Here is a 22,547-nt window from a genome sequence, read left to right as displayed (position 1 = left end):
CGAAAACCGGTTCTTGTTGAGAACCGGTTCCCAGTGTTTCAATTCCTTGGAATTGTTTGCCATTTTTGCAAACGATTCCCTTATCGATTCCAGTAACCCCGAATGACGTCACCACGTTGCGGAGCGTCATTTACCTGGCAGGAAACACGGCGCCTAAGCGGCTCAAACGCTCAAAAGTTTGGTTTTGCTTTACGAGAATGGATGACAACAGGGCAACTTGCAATACTTGCAAAGTAGATATTTCATTTAAGGGAGGAAACACTACAAATATACAAAAGCATTTGCTCACAAAACACACGATGACCTTAAATGAATGTCGTGTTTTTAATTCCGCTCCGGACTCGTGAATCTCAACCCAGCAGCGGTAACGTTTGCACGTCCTCTCCCGTTAATGCGGCAGGTAAATAATCAACTAACAGTGCATATTATGTTAGCGCGATCTGCCTTATTACAAAACCTGCCATTACTGTGCATTTAGATGACCATGATGAGAGAGACAGACAGAGTCTGGCTCAGATGCTGGCAGTTCTCACTGCAGTCTACCGTTAGCGTCTCCTTTCAGGCTAGGATAGACGAATGTCACCGAGCAGTGACTAAGTTTGTGGTCAAAGGTTTGCACCCATTTGCCACAGCAGATGATTTTCGGTAAGTGAATGTGTTTAATTGTAGGCAGGGACATTACTGGATATTGTTGTGTAATAGCTACAGAATAATTGATGTTATACTTTGTTATTGCTACAGAAGAATATTTATTTTATTATTTTACATTTACAATTTTTTTTCCTGGGGACCCTGTGACACCCCATTGAAGAGCCGTAGGCTGTGGATCTCTTAAGATCTCACTGTTGGGTTTGTAAGGCCATGTTACTCCTAAATTTCTATCTTGTTCAAAGAGAAGATATAAAACAAAGTTCTAAGCTATTAGACCTTAGTGTTCTCCTTTTTTAAAAAGAATCGATAAGAGAATCGATAAAGAATCGAATCGTTAAACAGAATCGAAAATGGAATCGGAATCGTGAAAATCTTATCAATACCCATCCCTACTTAAAAGAGAAAAAATACTGGTCTTTCAAAATGAACTACTCATTGGTTTCCCTTTTAGAAATAGCAATGCTTTTAATAGTTTAACTTCATACAACATCTGCCAAAGAGTTAAACGTGTTCACTGTATTTATATACCCTATATTATATGTTTGAAAATAGGTCTGTAAGTACTGTATCTTCTGTGGGTAGATTAGGTGTGTGTTCTTGTGTATGTGTTTGTGCCTCTGTACGTTTAACTATGCTAGTAAATCAGTGAGTGTTTCTGTAAGCTTTTTAAATGAGTATGTGGTGGCGGCAATGAAGAAAATCAAACATATCAACATTCTCAGAACTATGCTTAGCCCTGTGCTTTTATGCAACCTTTCCTGTCGCAGAAAACAGACATGATGATGGTACAAAAATAATTATTGTTTATAATAATTCAGTGTCCAGCCCCAGGAATGGCTTGCTTTAAACATTGTCAGACTAAGCTAATAGTCTCCATATCTTATTTTATCTTCTGTAGTTTTGCTAAAGATGTTTCACTAAACAGTGGTGGATAGGATCAGATACTAATTTCACTTTTCTTCACGTTGGAGCTTTCTGAACACGTGGTTTAATTAAGGAATTCCACCAGCTTTTTCTCAGTAAATGTTTTTCTAGCAATTACAGTAACAAGCTGAAGTTTGGAACGCTGGAAAAAAAGAAAAATTTTCTTTCACTCCACTAAGCTTCCCACAAAGTGGGAAGAACTTCTTTTTCCGGTCTTACTTAGAGAGCCTCTTTTTGCTGCTGTCATTCAGTAACTAGTTTCCAACAAGGTTTAATATTTAAGGGAAGGATGAAGTCTCAACAACCCTCTGAACTGAGGTTTGATAAGTATTCTGTCATTTAAAATTCATGTCGTTCTGCTGCTCATTGCTTATGAGACTGGCAAAATGCAATGACAAATAATATGAAACGAGAAGTACCAACACATTCACTATGGCTGTTTAGAGCTGAAGTTACAAATATCGGTTGTGGCGTAAACAACACATACTACATACATTTTTCTTGCTCTCGTTTAAAACGGTTTTCACAAACCAAAAACGCAGTATAAGAGCGAGCAAGGTAAACAAAACTAGCAAACCCCATCATATATGAAACGTTAGCAGGTAACATTAGCACTTACATTTCACATTAACAAACCCACTTAGCAGTTAGCCAGAGTCCTATTTTTACAGCTAACTCTGGCTAACTGTTTAAAGGTGAGCCACCTTTGGACTGCCTGTTGTACGTCTACTGAAATTAGTACGATTACGCCAGGTGTTGCTAAAATTAGCCCGTTAGTTGTTACTGAACAGGCTAGCTGGCTAATGTGGCTACCAAACTATGGGGAAGGGGGCGGGGGGGTTAACGAATTTCTTACCAGTATGTTTTACTCCATGTGTCGAACCTCAACAATTATGCTTCGCTTCAGATGTAACGCATAAGAAAACGTTGCTGGTATCTTAGGGTAATTCCACGGTAAAAGTCGTTCGGCCAGCTAGCTGCTGGATTAGTTTTACTGGAGAGGTGTAAATTCTCCACTTAAGCGGCCATCTTGAACATGCAGACTGTCGGGAGGTCACAGGATATGCTTAGGCTGTGTGGCTGGCATACAAGTTTACTCACCAGCGCAGAAGTGGTGGTGAGTAAACTTGTTCTTCCTGGGAGCTACATACAAACGAGAAATTAGAAGAAAGAAAAAAAAAAACCTTGACAAAATCTTTCTCAGGCAAGTTCTGAAACATTAGAGTTTCTTAAAGGTAATCACTGTAAATTTCTCTGTTATTTTTTTTAAATATAATTTTCTATTCTAAAAAAAAAAGAATAAAAAATTGGAAGTTGAACAAAGGCTGCCTTGTGCTTTTGTGTAATAGCAATTTATTATTTTATTATTTTGCTATATAAGAACCATTCCATTTCCCATCACCTCTTCTTTTTTTAATACTGAGATTGTGATGCTGCAAAGGCTCATCTCAAAGTTTCAAAATGGGACTTCAGAAATGAGTAGATGGCAACATGATAGCCATCTTTCATGTCATGTGTGATAGCTCCAGATGAGTTTGTTCACAGTTATCAATGACAAGCAATGGTGGATCTTACTGTGAAACAATAAGAGTCATCTACTGTATACCTATGTTATAACAAGTTGTTATTTGTATTTTTGTGTCCGTCCTGTGAACTCAAAGCAGCCTGGCCTGTCTCTTTTGACCTGTAGCATCAACAAGGTATTTCTGCCTAGAGGAATCTTAGGACCTTAAAAAGGTCCTAAGCTGGACTTCTTTAATTTTGTTGAAGACATTTCACCTCTCATCCAAGGCTAAAAAGTGGAGAGTCACAGATATTTAAACCTTAGTTGGTAGTGTCCCTTAGGAGGGGGTAATTGACCCACTATTAATCATGTGACTCTTCACATAAGGTGTGAAAAAACCTCTAGTGGTTTCAGGTGAAATCAGCGTGATCCCTTAACCCACCCTAACATGTGAACGATTGAGGTCACCTGATATAAGATGCGACTGAAAAGAAAACTGCTCCTCACTGTGAGTCAAACTTAAAAGGTTGTAATTTAGAGAATTATGAGTAAATTAGAACATTTCTGACAGCCAGTGAGAGTAGGATGTTCTTAGACTCTGTGATTTTTTTTCTTACATTTTCATTATTATGTCATTGTATTGTCAATTCAATTAAATTCAGTTTTATTTATACAGCACCAAATTACAACAACAGTTGCCTCAAGGCAATTTATATTGCCTACCCAACAATCATAAGACTCCCTGTGAGCAAGAACTGTGGTGACAGTGGGAAGAAAACACTCCCTTTTAACAGGAAGAAACCTCCAGCAGAACCAGGCTCAGGGAGGGGTGGCCATCTGCCACAACTGGTTCATGGTGAGGGCAGGAAAGCAGGACAAAAGACGTGTTGTGGAAGAGAGGCAGAGATTAATAACAAGTAATGATTCAAATGATTCAGTGCAGAGAGGTCTGTTAACAACTTGTCACTAACAGGTGACAAATTTAATAGAATCACTTTTCAAAAAAAACCTTTTTGATAAAAGGACATTCCCATTTCATCACTGTGAAATGTGGGGAAATTATCTTTTTTTCTTTAATTGTCTTTTAATTTCAAAATAATTCATGTGTGCTTGTTTTTTTTTAACGGTTTTGCATCGATTTTCCACATTTCCTTTAAATGAGCCATGGTTAAATGTATGTATTAGATAAATTAAACGGAACTAAATACTGGATTAGCTTACCACAATAGATGGGTAAATAGAATAGTTTTATTCTAAAAGGATGTCTTAAAGAAATGGGGATACCTAAGGAAACAGGAACACATATCCAAAGCAAAGCGGTAAAAATTTGGTTAAAATCTGTAACCCTCCGGGCCCAAAGAGGGCGGTAACGCAAGAGAATCCCGCCCGTCATCCGTTTTAAAACAAACTGAAAAGAAGTCGAGGTAGAGCGGAAAGAAAAAGGAAGAAGAAGGAGAAGACGGAATCGGTACCACAATGACTTCGGCTCGGAGACTAACTAGGGTAAGAAAAAGGTCTTAGTTGTTGGATTTCTGCAACTTTGACATGGTTTAAACAATGGTTTCGACTTTATGAGTGTAGCTACAGATTCGTGAGCAAAGAGAAAATGTCCGGGTGTTTGTCGCTCAAGTGTCTGACAAAACGAAAGGATAATGACGGCCGACAGACGGTGACTCGGGGTTTACTTGTTAATTTGAAATACCAGCAGAGCGTGATTAAGCTTTAAGATAAAACTGTCATCTACGGCTTTAAGTCGGAAAGCAAGCTGGTGTTTAATAGGCGAGCATGGTGGAAACTGTAGCAGCTCGTTTTAACCGCTGTCGCCGTCTGAAGGCAGCCGCGGAGGCGAAAACATGGAGACTTTGGGGTTGGGACGTGACGTCAGACCTCATCTGAGCCGTATACGTTTAATAAACAGTGATATATATATATATATATATATATCTTTTTCTATAAGTAAGACATATTATTCTCTTGTTTAGGGGGATTAAGAGTGAGTTATTTACAAAACAGTATACAAAGTTATTTTGATTTATTTTGACTTGGTCATGTACTTGCATGTAAACAAACGCAATATGAAACAAACAGAAGGAGTAATGCCTTTATTATTTCAGCAACAAAATACAGTAGTCAATAAATTATGAAGAATTAAGTGTAACAATTGGAAAGAATTGTTCCTGTAAGTTAAAAGAGTATGTAGAAAAATGTGGCTATTGTAGACATTGATTTTTATTTTTAAAGAGAGAAAAAAATGAATTGTGTGCTAATGTTGTAAACAGTGTAGTGGCTGGCCAGGCGTTCATACTTTCTTTTGTTCTGACTCGTTTTAGTTTTGATTTGCTTTATGTTAGTAATTTCCTCATACCAAAAAGAAAATGGTGTAGTGTGCTGTCACGACTTCCTGAAGTCCCCTGACAGTTCAGTTTTACAGTTCACGTAAATTCCAAATTCCACTGGGAATTAGAAAATTTCTACTATTTGCTTTCAGTTAAAACTGTTGCAAGAGAATTATCTGAAATGACTGGGACTGTAGAAATGTACAGCTTGAATTGATCGGTATAAAATATTTTGACTGTCACTTTCTGTCTGCCAATCACTTGCAACTGTAGGACCTCAGCGGTTTGATAACATTTACTAGTTTCTTCCTCCTGTTTGTCTATCTCACCTAGATGTTCTTCTGAAATTTATACTGGCAGACTTTTTGACCATATGAATGAAAAATATTTGATCTGAGTAACCAAATGGATTTGTTTTGTAATGCTTTTAAGCTTTTTTTTTTTTTTTTAACTAATGCTAGTGTTCAGCTAACAGCTGGTAGTGGTGGTTGAAGGTGACTGTTATCACAAGGCTGCTCCTTGATATTCTCTGCAACTGCTTTGCTTTATACCTGAAATCAGTCAACCGCAAACAAGGTTAACAAGTCACAAACTAAACACTTTTTGGGTTTTTTTGTTGTTTTTTTTAAATAACTAAAAGTAACCATCATGGAACCATTAGTCCTCAGCCAATGTTGCTGCACACGCACATCTTAAAGATGCAATACCCATTAAGTTCGAAGCTATTTCAGGTTTTTGTTTTTTAATTTTTTTTCTTTAATTTGTTGAGGGTTATGTTAAAAAGCTTAGTCTATATGAATCCTTGAGTGTTTCATACATCACAGGCCTTCATAGCAAAAAACTGAGTTCTCCACCTCTGTCTGTTTGCCATACACACATGTCATTGCAAAGGTCACAGTCTGGAAACCCATTATTTTATTCATTTATTTATTTATTGTTAATTAGTATGAATCTATGACTGCTGCCCTGTAAGTATGCAAAACTGTATTAGTGGAGGTGAAGGTCTCACATGGGCCATCATTGTCCGATGTTAATAAAATTTAAAACACCATAATTGTTTTTGCAGTATTTATGTGAACAGCCTGGAAGGAAAAATGCATTGTGTGAATAGTAATCTGAACCGAGGAATGAGCGGGTATGAGTCATTGTGGAGGAAGTGATGTAACTGTTTACTGTCTGACGGGACTCGGTCCATCAGGGCCATATTACACAGTTCCTCTGAATCACCTACACCCAGCAGATTGTATTTCTTAGCTGGTTTCTTGACTTTTCCTCACGTTTTATCGACCTCAATCAGCCACAAGTTTAAAACCACAACCTCATAATGTGGCGCTCACCCTAATGTCACCAAAAGAACACCCATCCCAACAATGCTTGTCTCGGTTGAGATCTTGGAAATTTGGGGACCAAGTCAGCACTGTGTTGTTCATGTGGTCATTGTAGGTTCTGACAGTCTGCATTTGTGCAGTGTCATGCACAGCAATTTGTGTGCTGACACATTTTTGTCCTAGCCAGCTGAAGACTGTTTTTCTGTGGGCTGAAACGGCATGGTCCAGTACTGCCCTTTCTGAACCTGCCGAGTCACCATTTCTCCTTCCTTGGATCACTTTTAGTAGGTTCTGGCTTCCAGTTTGGAGATGTTGTGGCTGATTACTCTACGTTATACATTCACGCATTTGTCTGTTTGTTCTTCCTGTTCTGTCACTGCATAATTTTACACCAAATTTCAATCAATTATGTTTTGTTTCAGGAGATTCAAGACATTCGCGATTCTGGAATAAAGAATTTCCGAATCATTCAAGTGGATGAATCTAATATTTTGAACTGGCAAGGGCTTATTGTTCCTGTAAGTATTGACCCTATGTAACTATACATTTTTCCCACTTTTGTTTCTCTAATGGCTCAAATTTCAGATCACACATTGTGAAGTTCGAGAAGAACATTTTGGTAGAAATTTGGGTTGACTTGTATGAAACATATTGTTTTATATAGTCTATATATATCTGTTGTGAACAGTAAATTATCAGCTTACTTGTTTTTTGTTCACTTATTTTATTTTTTTAAGGTTTCTGTTTTGATAAGTGTCAGACACAAGTTTTGGTTCTGTTTAATGCTGTAGAGAGGGGCATCCTTACTATGTTCAGAAGTATAAAAAAGAAGAACATTATTAGAGAAGAACACTGAAATCATTTTAGCAACATTTTTAATTTTCACTATTAAAACTATCAAAGGGGCACATAAAAATGACCCCCACCAAGTCATCTTAAAGTCAAAGAGCATTATTAATTAAATTATGTAATTATTGTTGACTAAATATTATTTCAATTTTCCTGAAATTAACACATACTTATTTTCTTCAAGGACTGTCCTCCATATGACAAAGGAGCATTTCGGATTGAGATCATCTTCCCTGCAGAGTATCCTTTCAAGCCACCTAAGATAACCTTCAAGACAAAAATCTACCACCCCAACATTGATGAAAAGGGCCAGGTCTGCCTGCCCATCATCAGTGTGGAGAACTGGAAGCCAGCCACGAAAACCTGCCAAGGTGAAAATGGACATCCACATCTTATTATTGCTTTCTTATATCTGTTCCAAAAAGTACCAAATATGCTCACAAATGTTCTTTTCTCATTCCCTCTGTCTGCCAGTGATTCAGTGTCTGGTTGCGATGGTGAACATGCCTCAGCCAGAGCATCCACTGAGGGCTGACCTGGCAGAGGAGTACACTAAAGACCGTGCGAAATTCATGAAGAACGCAGAGGAGTTCACAAAGAAACACAGTGAAAAGCGACCTGTGGACTGACGACCCGCCTCTTAGACTTCCTTTTTGTTTCCTGTTCAAAGAACCCAGCCTGACTCTCTGTTCTTATCCCCTTATTTCACAGAGATGGCCTGTTCTCCAAACCTGCATTGTTTAGCACTCTCCAACCACTCTTTAATAGAGGCTTGTGTTGCTGTTTCACTTTGCCAAAAAGAAAAGCAGGACTTTTTGGTGCACAGGCAGGCTCTGGCCTCAAAGTGTCACCTTTTGGTTGTTTTTGACTTCTTTCTACTGATTTTTTTCTTTCCTTTTTAGAAAAAATAAAATTTTCTGAGGTGGCATCGTCGAAAGTGAAATCTCTGAAAAGTGCTGTTCTGCTTACTTTAATGCTGAATGTGTTCTTAGATTAATCATTAGCTTATGCACACCTGTTTACAGATTTTTTTAAGCATTGTTTCAAATCTTGACGGCATTTAATGCTGTGGGTTATATTTGTCGTCTACTCCTTTCAATCGTTTTCCCCCTAGGATACACCGTGATCTGTAAAATCACCCGTGGCAGTGGCAGAATTTAAATTTGTTGCTCATGCAAAATTCACGCAGGAGCAAAGAAACTTCTGAAAATGCAACAACATTCAAGTCATTGAATCATTTTTGTATCTTTAGAAATATTATTAAACTTCTTCCACCTCTGTTGGCCCCTTTGTAAAGTGCATGTTGTCAGTGAACATTACATTAAAGATCCATTATTACTGATGTAAAAATAAGATACAAAATTACTGATGCTTACAAATGTGAGAAGCCAGTAGGAAATACAGAGGCATATGCAGGATCTTTCCTATTCCTGTAGTGGGATTTTGAGGCATAATCCTTACCAGATTTACAGCTGGGTCCAGCTTTGGAGAGGTAAAGAAAGGCGATTGACATTTGATAATGTCATGGTTGTTGATGCTATAGATGGGCTCATCTAAGGATTTCAAAAACTGCACATCTACTGGTATTTTACTGCGCAACCATCTCTAGGGTTTAGATAATGGTTAGGAAAGGAGAGCGTATTCACTTAACTTATAGATTTTTAGAGGTCAGAGGAAAGGGACCAGGCTACTTTGAGCCACTAGAAAGGTGCCAGTAGCTCAAATAACTACTTGTTACAGCAACACCAACTTTGAATGTTAAGCGTTGAAGCTGATAGGCTACAGAATTAGAAGACCATACCAGATGGCACTCCTGTCAGCTAAGAAGAGGACACTGAGGCTACAATGTGCACAAGCTCACCAAAATTGGCCAGCAGAGGACAGGAAAAATCTTTATTTCTGCTGTGATGTTCAGATGGTAGGGTCAGAATCGGCATGCACATAAAAGCATGGATCCATACTGTGTCAATGTTTCAGGATGATCGTGGTGGTGAAATGGTGCGCAGGGTATTTTTTTGGTACATTTTGGACCCGTAAGTACCAACAGAGCACTATTAGCCTACCTGAGTATTATTGCTGACCATGTCCATTCCTTTATAACCATCACGTGCAACTGGAAAATCTGCAGCAACTGGTTGACGCTATCGTGACAGTATGAACCAAAATCTCAGGAATGTTTCTAGCACCTTTTTGAATCTCTGCCACTAATAATTAAGACAGTTCTGAAGACAAAAGGGGTTCCAAACCAGCACCAGCATGGTTTACCTAATAAAGTGGCTGATGATGATAGGAAAATAAACAGCCATCTAATAATTACAAAACTGACATTATCTTCATACAAATAAGACCGTGCTTCAGTGAAAGAATTCTGAACCACTTTCTACACTTTATTGTCCAGCCAAAGTGAAAAACAGAACAACAGCAAAAAACAAAATGAAAGCAATAAAATGTTGTATAGTGTTTATTCATTGAACTTGGGGTTACAATTTTCCTGAGGTAGAGTTTTCCTCTAAAGAACATGTCTAAGATGATTTATCTTAAAGAAATACACTCTGTCTTGGAAACTTAAAGAGAATGCTTTCTCCTCGCTGATGGGAGTCCCTCTCAGGTGCTCTAGCAGGCTCAGTTTGAGAGGGAGGACTGATCAGGTCACCGAGGAAACTGAGGAGTTCAGTTTTCATTTCCTAAACTGAACAATGGGAGATGGGATTTTGATTTCCTGGCCTTTTTCCAGCCGTTTCTCACACTCAATCAGGTAGTTGACGCCGTCGACCAACAACTGGACCAACTCTACCTAGAAGCACACAGCAACAGAATAGCTCAGACAGGGCGTCATATAGAACTGATGCATGTGAGCTTATTAGCATGAAAAAGGAAATTGTGCAAAGGGCAACAAAAGAATATCCTCACCTCAGATTTGCCCAGACGGTCAAGGTTGGAAATGTCAAAGGTATCACCAGTAGCGGCCGTGTCGACTCCCCCTGTGCCGCGTTTCTGCAGCCGCAGGTTGTCAAGGATTTTGCTGAAACGTGGGTCCTGTAAGTTGGAATCATTTATAACATGTTGAAACTGTAGTTAAAAGATTTATTTTTCAAGAACAGAAATAATAACATGAATAGAAGTTGGGTTTTTTGGGGATTTAAAAAAAATTCTAGATGAGATCATGAGGAAGAATTTGGATTATAGAAACCTTTAAAAATTAGCTTCTGTCAGCTGGTGCTGACAGAAGCCCCATGAGACAACTGTTGTCGTAAATTGAAAATATTTAAATAAAAGTGAATGGAACTTAAAGTTATAGTGTTATAGTGTCATTATATTACCTTGCTTAGTTTTGGCAGGCGTACATGGACACCTGCCCTGAGGCCGGTGCCCAGGTTGGACGGACACGTGAGGACGTATCCCAGACGTTCATTCCACATGAATTCCCACCCTCTCTCCTGGATCAGGTGCTCCACCTGTAAACAGTATGTTTATGGTTGCCCAATCACATTTTATCTATACATAATAGTTGAGCAAGATAATCACTTTTTGCAGCGCTTTAGTTGAGAGCTGAGAAGTTTGAAATTTGAGGAGTTTTCATGTTAACAAAATAATTACATAATGAAATAAATGCAGTTTTCTTTTATTATGAGTCAGGATAGATAATATATAATATTTGTTCCCTTTTTCAAACGTAGACTGTAAGTAAACTAGTCATCAAACATAAATTATTTATTAATAAACAGAATTTTAAAACACTCAAAGTGCTGGATCAAAGACTCAGAATTATGACACTTGTTTTCAGGTGCCCCAAATGACCAAAATTGGATAGTGCTGACATGTGAAGTAACATAGCTAAATTGATGAAATGCAGTTCCTCTAGTGGCCACTGGAGCCTGGCTCATAATCAAGCCAATGCACATAATTTTGGTGAGTGAAATTCTAGTATTTTATAAGTCTGCTACTTAACAGGTATATGTCTTTGAATAGTTAATGGATCCAACCTGCTAATCGAGCTAGGTAGTACTAGCTAATAAGTTCTACCCTCTTGTCCAAATATGGTTTCTTTTGGTCCCCAAAAACAACATGACAATGACTAAAATGCTGAAACGTTATCAAAACCTGTCGGGAATGGCATGGTGGCTTTGCCCATCTTTTATATACAGTTTGGGAGTGTGATGCATTTATTTTTTAAACCAGTGGCCAAACAGAGTTACAACAGCTGAGTTTGCACCTCACAGTGGATTTAATGTGTCACAAAGAATAATCCTTTTTGATGACTGAAATGAAGATGTGTCAAATATGAAATTTGACACAATTCGTGTATAAACACGAATGTTTATAAATCGAGTAATAATTGAGATATTTCAGCCTGATACAACTCAGCAACATTAGCAGCCACAAAAAAGACTGGCTAATTATCAAAATGATATCCCTTTACTCTGTTTGACATCACACTCCACTGTACCTGTTTGAGTCCGTTGCAAAATCTCTCAAACACTCTCTTCATGTTGCCGCCCTTCTCCATGGAGATAACTCTGGTGTGGTCCTCCTCATTCACCCAGATCAGGAAGGTCTTATCATTGTTGTGCCTGAGGAAAAGAAAACAAGAAAACTACTCGTCTTTCATTACTGCTGATGACTCATGACACGAGGCACTTTGATATACACACTTGTCGTCTGTGCAAAAACATGCGTTTATAAAAAGCTATGCACACCAAATGGAAAACACAGCATCAAACTTCAAGCTGTTTTAGTGGCTCAGTTTCCAGGAACAGGCACAATAATAACTCATACATGGTCACACAGCAGCGGACATGCACAAGAACTGAATAGACCATACCAGATCCCCCTGGCATCTGGCCAGTCTCTGGCCATAAAGGCACATGTCAACAGTGGAGAGACAGGCTTGTCAAATAAGAAGTGATCCTACAGGTGGGAATGGGAGGATCAAGAAGGAAAGAGATGTAGATTTTTAGATTTTAAAGGGAAGAAAGACTTCTTTACAATTTGGTGATGAAAAGATTTCAAAGAGTCATATAAAAGGGAGGGCATTGGTCTTTTTTAATAGGTATTGTTGAGGCTGGAATGAGATTTGTTTTTAAAAAATGGATTTAAAAAAATATATTCTCAAAAAATAAATAAATATATATATATATAAATATAGATGAACAGCCTTTACAGAAGCTACACGGGGTTGCTGCACCATCTTGTGGTTCAAAGTGGTATTATGCAAGAGTACAGCTTATCCCATTTCACTGTCAGTTGATATCCCTGCAGATGACCTGAACAGCCACTGCTGTTTCTTCACCTTCTGTTGAAAGCCTTATTTCAGTTTGGAAAGTTTTAAACTCTATTTAAGCAACATATTTTGTTAAGATTTATTTTTGTCCTTATCTGGCAGTTCAGCAGTGAAGAGTAGACAGGAAAGAGGGTGAGAAAGAGAAGGAGAAGACATACAGCAAGGGGCTGCAGGTTAGACTGAAATCAAGCCACTGCATTTCAGCTGTAAGGTATATGGTGCCTGTTTAACCAGTAAGCTAAACGGATACCCAACAAAGTGCTGGGTGCCAAAGAAACATCCACCCCATAAATCTCTATGTTTACCCTTTTTAAATTTACCATTCACACAAAATAATAATTAAAAATAACATTAAATCATAAGTTTAAATGTAAAGGAAAGCGTATACATTTCTCTGAAATGATTAACTGACATCAATAAGTTGCTGCTGCTCCTTTTCCGTCATGTCTCCTAGGCTGTAGTAGTGTCCAGCCAGGTCTCCTTTAAGGCCAGCTAGGGCTGTCACTACTACCCGCTCCACCTCACGGCGCTCAGCCCTCGAACAGGCTGGGGGGAGGCTAAGCCCACGGATACTACGGCCAGTACGCACCCGGGATGACAGAACATAATTCTCATCAAACATGCCGTGGGTTATCTGGAAAGGACAAAGGCAAAAAAAAAAAAGTGTTTCATACGTGTAGAAATCGAATATGGATGCACTGAAATTATAGTGGAAATAAGCTATGGTCTAACCTTGGAGGCATCCAGGTCAGTAGGATGTTTCATGACTCTGGGGTCATAGCCATTATGTCTGTCTTTGATGATAAGGTCAAAGAGCTCAGCAAACACCTAGAAGCACCAGCAAACAAAGTCTGCAGTGTAGGTTTGTTTCAGGAAGTCAGAAGTTTACTTTGACAGTTGATGTCTTATGATATAGACGGTGTGGAATTGCACCTTTATAATAAGGATAATCATCAGCTCTATGACAAAGAATCAACAGTTACTGGCTTAATGGGGAAAAAAGACTGTTTCAACCATACATTCATTCAGGTACTACACTCTGTATAATGACACATCATTTCTGACAGTATGCATGATACTTTGGCTATGAACATATGAATCAGTTCATAAAAAGTCTTCTGCTATCTTCTGTTGTCGAAACATTTTGTAGTGAGTAATTCTTATGAAATGTGCAAGTGATATGAGGCATGCTTTTTTTAACCTTACTGCCTCAGTTTTTGAGTTCTCACGTATTACCAGATTTACAATTAATCAATATACTGATTATTATTAAGATAAGCACGGGTTATTCAGTGGATAATTTAAACAAAACCCACTTTGTTTTACCTCATAGCTCTCCTCGTCACCAGCCACGCAACCCACTGTCTTGATGAAAGGGTGTCCAGGGTTGTCGACTCCCGTTTGGATGCACTGGTCAAGGGTCCAGTTGTTGGGGGTGACTTTGTCCCTCAATTTGGCATAAATGGCTGGAGTAAGAGCAGAGGCCATGCAGTTGTTGTGTTTCCTCAGGTCAGGGTAATCAGAGCTTCAAGAGGAGATGGATTGAAGAAATGTAAAAGTTTTGAGAGTTACTACACCCAGTTACTACACCCCTGGAATAATATTCCTTCCTACTCCAGCTAATGTTGACAACATAATTTTCCCTTCAACGTATTCAGTGCTGATCTAGCATATAACTGTGGTACAGAATACCAGTTGGTTAACCTGGAGAAATCTCATTTGTAAGCAAATAGACAATTTGATGTGTAAATTGTTGGTTTGGGGTTGGGGGAAAGATTTTCAGGTAATTTTTGTTCTTTTATTTTGCTAACTTAGGGGTTTTTATTTATTTATTTGTATAGCACACCTTGTTCGAACATAAGAGTGTCCATAAGTGCACGTGGCACCAGGACGCTCTAGGCCGTAGGTCGATGATCGATTTTGTAATCGTATCACCAGACCTGCGACCATATGTTCTGGACACTCGGGTAAAGAGAGGGGCTGAGCTGTCAACTGATCACCACCTGGTGGTGAGTTGGATCAGGTGGCGGGGGAGGACGCTGGACAGACCTGGTGCACCTAAACGCGTAGTGAGGGTGTGCTGGGAACGACTAGCAGAGGCCCCAGTCCGCGAGATCTTCAACGCACACCTCCGGCAGAGCTTCAACAGCATTCCGAGGGAGGCGGGGGACATTGAGTCCGAATGGACCATGTTCAGCGTCGCCATTGCCGAAGCTGCTGCATTGAGCTGCGGCCGCAAGGTGGTTGGTGCCTGCCGTGGTGGTAATCCCCGAACCAAATGGTGGACACTAGAGGTGAAGGGAGCCACCAGGCTGAAGAAGGAGTCCTATCGGGCTTGGTTAGCCTGTGGGACTCCGGAGGCAGCCGACAGGTATCGACAGGCCAAGCGGAATGCGGCTCGGGCAGTGGCTGAAGCAAAAACTCGGGTGTGGGAGGAGTTCGGAGAGGCCATGGAAAAAGACTTTCGGACTGCCTCGAAGAGATTCTGGCAAACCGTCAGGCCTCTCAGGAGGGGAAAGCAGTGCTCTACCTGCACTTAACTCAGATAAAACTGAGGTCATTGTACTCGGCGCTGAAAAGCTTAGAAATATGGTATCTAACCAGATTCTTACTCTGGATGGCATTACCTTGGCCTCCAGTAACACTGTGAGGAACCTTGGAGTCATTTTTGACCAGGATATGTCCTTCAACGCACATATTAAACAAATATGTAAGACTGCTTTCTTCCATTTGCGCAACATCTCTAAAATTAGAAATATCCTGTCTCAGAGTGACGCTGAAAAACTAGTTCATGCATTTATTACTTCCAGGCTGGACTACTGCAATTCATTATTATCAGGATGTCCAAAAAACTCACTGAAAAGCCTTCAGCTAATCCAAAATGCTGCAGCAAGAGTACTGACAGGGACTAGAAAGAGAGAGCATATTTCTTCTGTTTGGCTTCCTGTTAAATCCAGAATTGAATTCAAAATCCTGCTCCTCACATACAAGGTCTTAAATAATCAGGCCCCATCTTATCTTAATGACCTTGTAGTACCATATTACCCTATTAGAGCACTTCGCTCCCGCTCTGCAGGCCTACTTGTTGTTCCTAGAGTATTTAAAAGTAGAATGGGAGGGAGAGCCTTCAGTTTTCAGGCCCCTCTTCTGTGGAACCAGCTTCCAGTTTGGATTCGGGAGACAGACACTATCTCTACTTTTAAGATTAGGCTTAAAACTTTCCTTTTTGCTAAAGCATATAGTTAGGGCTGGACCAGGTGACCCTGAATCCTCCCTTAGTTATGCTGCAATAGATGTAGGCTGCCGGGGGATTCCCATGATGCATTGAGTTTTTCCTTTCCAGTCACCTTTCTCACTCACTATGTGTTAATAGACCTCTCTGTATTGAATCATATCTGTTATTAATCTCTGTCTCTCTTCCACAGCATGTCTTTTATCCTGTCTTCCTTCTCTCACCCCAACCGGTCGCAGCAGATGGCCGCCCCTCCCTGAGCCTGGTTCTGCCGGAGGTTTCTTCCTGTTAAAAGGGAGTTTTTCCTTCCCACTGTCGCCAAAATGCTTGCTCATAGGGGGTCATATGATTGTTGGGCTTTTCTCTGTATCTATGAAGCGCCTTGAGGCGACATTTGTTGTGATTTGGCGCTATATAAATAAAATTGAATTGAATTGAATTGAAATTGGTGGAGCGCTGCTGACGTCGACTGAGAAAATTGTCAGGCGGTGGAAGGAATACTTCGAGGACCTCCTTAATCCCACTGACGCGACTTCCGAGGAGGAAGCAGAGTCTGGGGATGAGGGGAATGACCCACCAATTTCCGGGGGCGAGGTCACTGAGGCAGTTAAACAACTCCTTGGTGGCAGAGTCCCTGGTGTTGATGAGGTCCGCCCCGAGTTCCTGAAGGCTCTGGACGTTGTAGGGCTGTCTTGGTTGACATGCCTCTGCAATGTTGCGTGGAGATCAGGGGCAGTACCCCTGGACTGGCAGACCGGGGTGGTGGTCCCCATCTTTAAGAAGGGGGACCGGAGGGTGTGTTCCAACTACAGGGGGATCACACTCCTCAGCCTCCCCGGGAAAGTCTATGCCAGGGTGCTGGAAAGGAGAGTTCGTCCGCTAGTCGAACCTCTGATGCAGGAGGAACAATGCGGTTTTCGTCCTGGTCGCGGAACACTGGACCAGCTCTTCATCCTCTCGAGGATACTTGAGGGTGCATGGGAGTTTGCCCAACCAGTCTACATGTGTTTTGTGGACTTGGAGAAGGCATTCAACCGTGTCCCTCGGGGTGTCCTGTGGGAGGTGTTGCGGGAGTATAGGGTGTCTGGCCCATTGCTACGGGCCATTCGATTCCTATACAACCGTTGCAAGAGCTTGGTTCGCATTGTCGGCAATAAGTCGGACTCGTTCCCGGTGGGTGATGGGCTCCGCCAGGGCTGCCCTTTGTCACCGGTTCTGTTCATAATTTTTATGGACAGAATTTCTAGGCGCAGCCAAGTGGCGGAGGGCTTTTGCTTTGGTGGCCTCAGAATCTCATCTCTGATTTTTGTGGATGATGTGGTTCTGTTGGCTTCATCCGGGTCGGGGATGAGTTCCTGCCCCAAGTGGAGGAGTTCAAGTATCTCGGGGTCTTGTTCGCGAGTGATGGGAGAAGGGAGCCGGAGATCGACAGACGGATTGGGGCTGCAGCTGCAGTAATGCAGACCCTGCACCGGTCCGTCGGTTCCAGGCATGTCCCACCGGGAGGAGGCCCCGGGGCAGACCCAGGACACGCTGGAGAGATTATATCTCTCGGCTGGCCTGGGAACGCCTTGGTGTTCCCCCGGATAAGCTGGAGGAGGTGGCTGGGGAGAGGGAGGTCTGGGCCTCTTTGCTTAGGCTGCTGCCCCCGCGACCCGGCCTCGGATAAAGCGGATGAAGATGGATGGATGGATGGATGGATATTTGTATAGCACCAAATCACAACAGCAGTCACCCCAAGACACTGTATATTATAAGGTAAAGACCATACAATAATGGAGAAAAACCCTAACAATAAAATGACCCTATCTAAGCAAGCACTTGGCAACAGAAGAAAGGAAAAACTCCCTTTTAACAGGAAGAAACCCCCAGCAGAACCAGGTTCGGGAAGGGGCAGCCATTTGACAGAACAAAAGACATGCAATGAAAGAGAGCCAGAGGTTGATAATAGCTACTGGTGACTCCCATTTGTCCTCAACTAGCTGTTAAACTTAGCTGCCATTTAGGGGGTAAGAGTACCTATAACTCTGGAATCAGAGAGTTCATCAATATCAGGAATCTAATATTGGACAAAGAGTATATGGAGTCAGTGGTCAAATTCTGAATCTTTATATTGTGTAAAACTATTAGGAACTTAAGGTGCTTTTAGATTCTGATCCAGCATGCAGTGGCACTAAGTAGGCTTCTAATCATTCCAAATTTATCCTGGAGCCTAAATATGAGCACACTATGAGAAAAATCTTCAGCCACCAGAGAAGCAAGTGCACTGTATGTATGCATAGGATGAGTGGGTAAAGGCAGTAAAAGGGGAGAGCATAAAATACAGTGTGAAAGAGTAAGTGAGAGTGAGCCAAAAGTAACCCAGATGAAATGTGAGAGCGTCACTGATCTTGCAAGACATCGCCAGCATATCTGACATGACACTGTGTACTCTTTGAAACTCTCAGATGTTTAGTTGGACTGTGTTGACACAATCCACACATGTTTATTAATTCTGCAGGCTCAGTGCATAAGATGAGATCAGAAAGCCCTTATTTATCCCAGAAGTTGGGAAATTGCTGTGAAACAATAACTTGTTATATAGAAAATACAAAACAGTATGTAGTTCATAAACAGTCTAGTGATGTCACCTTCTGCTTATTTCTGTTATGGAAACATTTTGTAGTGAGTCACTCTTATGAAATGTTCAAGTGATGTGAGGCACGTAGTTGGTCTGTCTGTTTTTAAGGGAGATAATTGCAGTCTAATACCTACTCACTGACTGGTCAAGGTCATCTACTGCAGAAAGAACTTTTTGCTTCAATCCTCACATCTCTTATTGTCATCTATGATGTAACCTCATCATCACCTCACTTTTCACTGTCTTTCTTCTTGCTTAAGCATAGAGTGTATATGAAAGATGTACAAAGCCACTGTGACATCATTCTATTCAATTCAGTTTTATTTGTGTACTACCAACTCATGCTTGAAGGTACTTTATATTGAACGGTAAACACCCTACAATATTTTAGTGTAAAGGCACAACAATATTAGAAAGTCAACCCTATGAGTAAACACTAGATGACAGTGCAAAGGAAAAACTTCATTTTAACAGGAAGAAGCCTCGAGCAGGCTCAAGGGGAAGTTGGGGGAAAGGGAAATAGAAGTGAGCAGGGAGAGACAGGACAAAAGGCGCGCTATGAGCCATTAACTATTAATGGTTAAATATAATTGTGGTGTATAGCATCCAGAGAGTGAAAAGATGACGCAGCAGAACTAAGGATTGAGGTTCAGGGTCACTAAACCAGCAGTAATTATAAGCTTTATCAAAAAAAAAAAAAGTTTTAAACTTAATTTTCAATTTAGTGGTATTGTCCAAATGGATGAAGATATCCCTGCATATGTTGTCAATGGAAGAACATATCCTGGTCAAAAATGACTCCAAGATTCCTCACACTGTTACTGGGGGCTAAGGTAAGGCCACCTAGCATAAGATTCTGGTGAGAGGCCATGTTTTAATATTTTTAGGGTAGAGTAAAATAACCTTAGTTTTCTCTAAATTTAGAATGTGATTCAGGAACTTCATGTCTTTCAGACATGCCCATAGATTAACTAGTTGAATTGTATCATTTGCCACTTGGTATTTTGAAACCACACATCAGGGGTGTCCAACTCCAGGCCTCAAGGGCCGGTGTCCTGGAGGTTTTAGATGTGTCCTTGGTCCAACATAGCTGATTTATAGGGCTATATAAATGGCCTGTCTTAAGGTTCACCAGAGGCCTGGTAATGAACTAATCATTTGATTCAGGTGTGCTGACCCAGGGTGATATCTAAAACTGGCTTGAGGCCTGAAGTTGGACACCCCTGCCATACATAGCCAGTGAGGGGCAGATGTGACTGAGCAATGTGTAAATATACTGTAACAACCTGTCAATAACAAGGTAATGTAGGCTGAATCTTAGAGCACACCTGGTTTTATCCTCCTTTTTTTAAACTGTAGTCATATTTTACAAAGTGAAGCTTTAGTTGCACTGAGATCATAAATTCTTCAAAAAAATAAAAAACTACTAAGGTCATAGAACAAGGAAGCCAAATGGTAATTTTCTAACAGATTTCTAGCCAACCAAGTTCTTTTTACAACTGGTCACCCCTTGGTGGCATTAGTGGTGCTAATGTTGACCTGTCTTACCTGGGAGGGTAAAGCTTCTTCTTTGCCTCAGCAGCCAGAGAACTGTTTTCACTCAACAAGAATCCAGCAGTTCCTGCTCCCAAGCCGGCCAACAGCACAGCTGTATTGCGCTTGGAGATCAGGCGTGTGAAAGAGCTTGCCATTTTTCTGCTAGCTGGGTTTTCAGTAGCAAAAGGACTACATATAAAAACACAAAAGCAAGGTTTTGTTGACGACTTGTGAATGCCTATACATGTATATGTTAGTACCAAAGTGGAAATGGACACCTGATGTGTATCTAGTATCCTCATGTTGTGGTGTTCCTGGATCATCATAATAAATGTTGGTGTAAATTCAGCATTGCAAGTGACCAATCACATTGTCATGATGTTATAGTTTTGGGGTGTAGCATAAAACTGCTGATGTACACTGAGAAAAATATCCAAAAAAGGATCAGGTCAGGGTTAGGGCTGAGGATTGGGATGTGATTGTAGTGAGAGTTCTAAGGATACCCAGAACAATCTAGGCCTAACTTGCTCTTATCTAATGACCTTTCACCCATGAAAAGTTTTATTCAATATTATATCAAGCTTAGACCATGGGAGGCTCTGGCAAACACTCTTAGTGTTATTATCGCAGTCTGAATGGCAGGTTTCATATGATACAGAATGGCAGGTTTCATATGACCACTAATGCTTTGCTATTGAACAGTTAGAAGTCAGCCATAAGCTAACAAAAAATGCGACATTTATTCAAAAAGAAATGGCTTTAATAATCATTCTTGTTAATTTTGTCGAAATGTCCCACAAAAGCAATTCATTTAGTTTCATGGACCTGGCCTGGAAGGTCAAATTTTAGCTTATCCTCTGTGGATTGTGTCCATGAGAGTGTGTCTTTATATAGAGGGGAGCTGTGAGGTCGTTGTTAGTCCTATTAATCCGAGTCAGACCTGAAATTAAAAGTCACTCAGTTAGTCACATGATTTTTATGAGCTCCGTTTGTCCCACTCTATTGCTTTTCCTTTCACTGTGTAGGTTAAAGGCAGTTCACTCTGTGGGTCAATGGGCGTAGTATTTATAGATTGGTGGAAGGCGGTTGCACTGCCAGGATTCAGTGCCAAGATCCAAGCCATGCCTGGCTCAGACGGTGACATTCAGAACTGGTCATAAGACCAGAACCTCATAAGGCAGTAGGACAGACAGATGGAAACAAGGCAGATGGAAGGTGAAGTGCACAGGAGAGCTGATGTATCAGGATGAAAAACAGGTGGAAAGAGAGTGCAAGAGTTCTTTCTAGAGATCAGCCTGTGAGAAACCACCTCTACTAACCAACACTGAAAATTATGAGATCTTACAGATGCTCTAAGATCACTGTCCCCTGGTTGCTGTGACCTTTTAACTGGAAACTTTTCATGTAAAAAAAAGTTTTTACGTTTCTTCCTGTTGTTGCTTGCTTACATATCACCTTGGAGTCATCATCAAATCCTGCTTCACCTTCCACCTTTGCTTTCCTTGTCCATAGCTTTTAAACTTCACATTAATTTTGAATGTCAAAAGCATGCAAATTTTTTGTATACAGCCTGGATCTTTAATACCAGCTCTACAACCAGCTCAATAATTTTTCTGTAGTATTGGAAGCAAATGAAGGCTTTCTGTAGGAGAAATAAGAGAAAGAAGATACAGTACCTGTAGAAAAGCTGCTGCCTTCTTGCTCAGGGTCTCTTGTTAAACAGCTTTTCACTCTCCTCTTACACAAGGCTCCACCCCGTCATGTGGGATTAAAAGGTCGGAGCCAATCAAAAGTTCAGAAAGAAATAATTATAAGCCAATGGACGTATAGTATGCTTCTGCTGAGCCATGATTAACCATGACCACCAAGGCTCCAGTATCACTGTCCAGTTTGACCTTGATATTTGAAAATGATCTCTTGTTCCACTTCTGTGACCATGAGAGCTATGTACAGCAGCAGCCATGCCCTGAGTTAGAGGATTCAATATTTGCACATTACAAAAATCCCATGGATAAAATTTAGTGAGAAAATCCTATGTGGATAGGTAGTTAAACTAGACTCACTGTAGCCAATACCAAGAGAAACTAGATCTCCCAGTATAAACCCTAGAGTTTTGTACACAAGTACTGTCCTCCCAATGCACTGTCAGCTAATAAGCTGCATGGGTATGGGTAAACTTCAGTGCAGCTTGTTTTATTTGATTGTCCTAAATCCTATCACTGCTGAGATTCTGGTCTGCCATGATGGGTCATGAGTCTAATTTGGAAATCCATTATTTTTCAATAT

The 22,547-nt window shown here is 40.6% G+C and overlaps 3 protein-coding genes across 4 annotated transcripts in view; 1 reads left to right on the top strand and 2 right to left on the bottom strand.

The window, feature by feature from the left end:
- The window catches only part of zfyve16 (zinc finger, FYVE domain containing 16), a 41,654-nt gene extending 39,000 nt beyond the window's left edge, over positions 1 to 2,654 (bottom strand). The window contains exon 1 of one of the 2 annotated variants that reach the window (XM_085167558.1): positions 2,432 to 2,654. The gene's annotated coding sequence lies outside the window, so the exon portion shown is untranslated. The remainder of the gene's footprint in view (positions 1 to 2,431) is intronic. The other variant, XM_085167557.1, reaches the window with a different exon arrangement.
- A 1,794-nt stretch (positions 2,655 to 4,448) lies between these two features.
- On the top strand, positions 4,449 to 8,870 carry ube2l3a (ubiquitin-conjugating enzyme E2L 3a). Its single transcript, XM_085167684.1, has 4 exons — positions 4,449 to 4,582; positions 7,166 to 7,261; positions 7,777 to 7,963; positions 8,067 to 8,870. Exons 1-4 carry the CDS (start codon positions 4,556 to 4,558, stop codon positions 8,219 to 8,221), a joined length of 465 nt encoding a protein of 154 aa, XP_085023810.1. The 5' UTR covers positions 4,449 to 4,555; the 3' UTR covers positions 8,222 to 8,870.
- A 1,167-nt stretch (positions 8,871 to 10,037) lies between these two features.
- On the bottom strand, positions 10,038 to 22,402 carry ckmt2a (creatine kinase, mitochondrial 2a (sarcomeric)). The gene is made up of 10 exons (XM_085167640.1): positions 21,938 to 22,402; positions 20,274 to 20,450; positions 14,200 to 14,398; positions 13,606 to 13,701; positions 13,286 to 13,507; positions 12,415 to 12,500; positions 12,040 to 12,163; positions 10,913 to 11,047; positions 10,503 to 10,628; positions 10,038 to 10,386 (listed from the first exon to the last, which is right to left on the bottom strand). Exons 2-10 carry the CDS (start codon positions 20,414 to 20,416, stop codon positions 10,270 to 10,272), a joined length of 1,248 nt encoding a protein of 415 aa, XP_085023766.1. The 5' UTR covers positions 20,417 to 20,450; positions 21,938 to 22,402; the 3' UTR covers positions 10,038 to 10,269.
- Positions 22,403 to 22,547: the final 145 nt, after the last annotated feature.

Source organism: Neolamprologus multifasciatus, chromosome 7 (genome assembly GCF_963576455.1).
Source record: "Neolamprologus multifasciatus chromosome 7, fNeoMul1.2, whole genome shotgun sequence".
Lineage (NCBI taxonomy): Eukaryota > Metazoa > Chordata > Actinopteri > Cichliformes > Cichlidae > Neolamprologus > Neolamprologus multifasciatus.
This window is presented reverse-complemented; position numbering and strand designations above follow the sequence as displayed.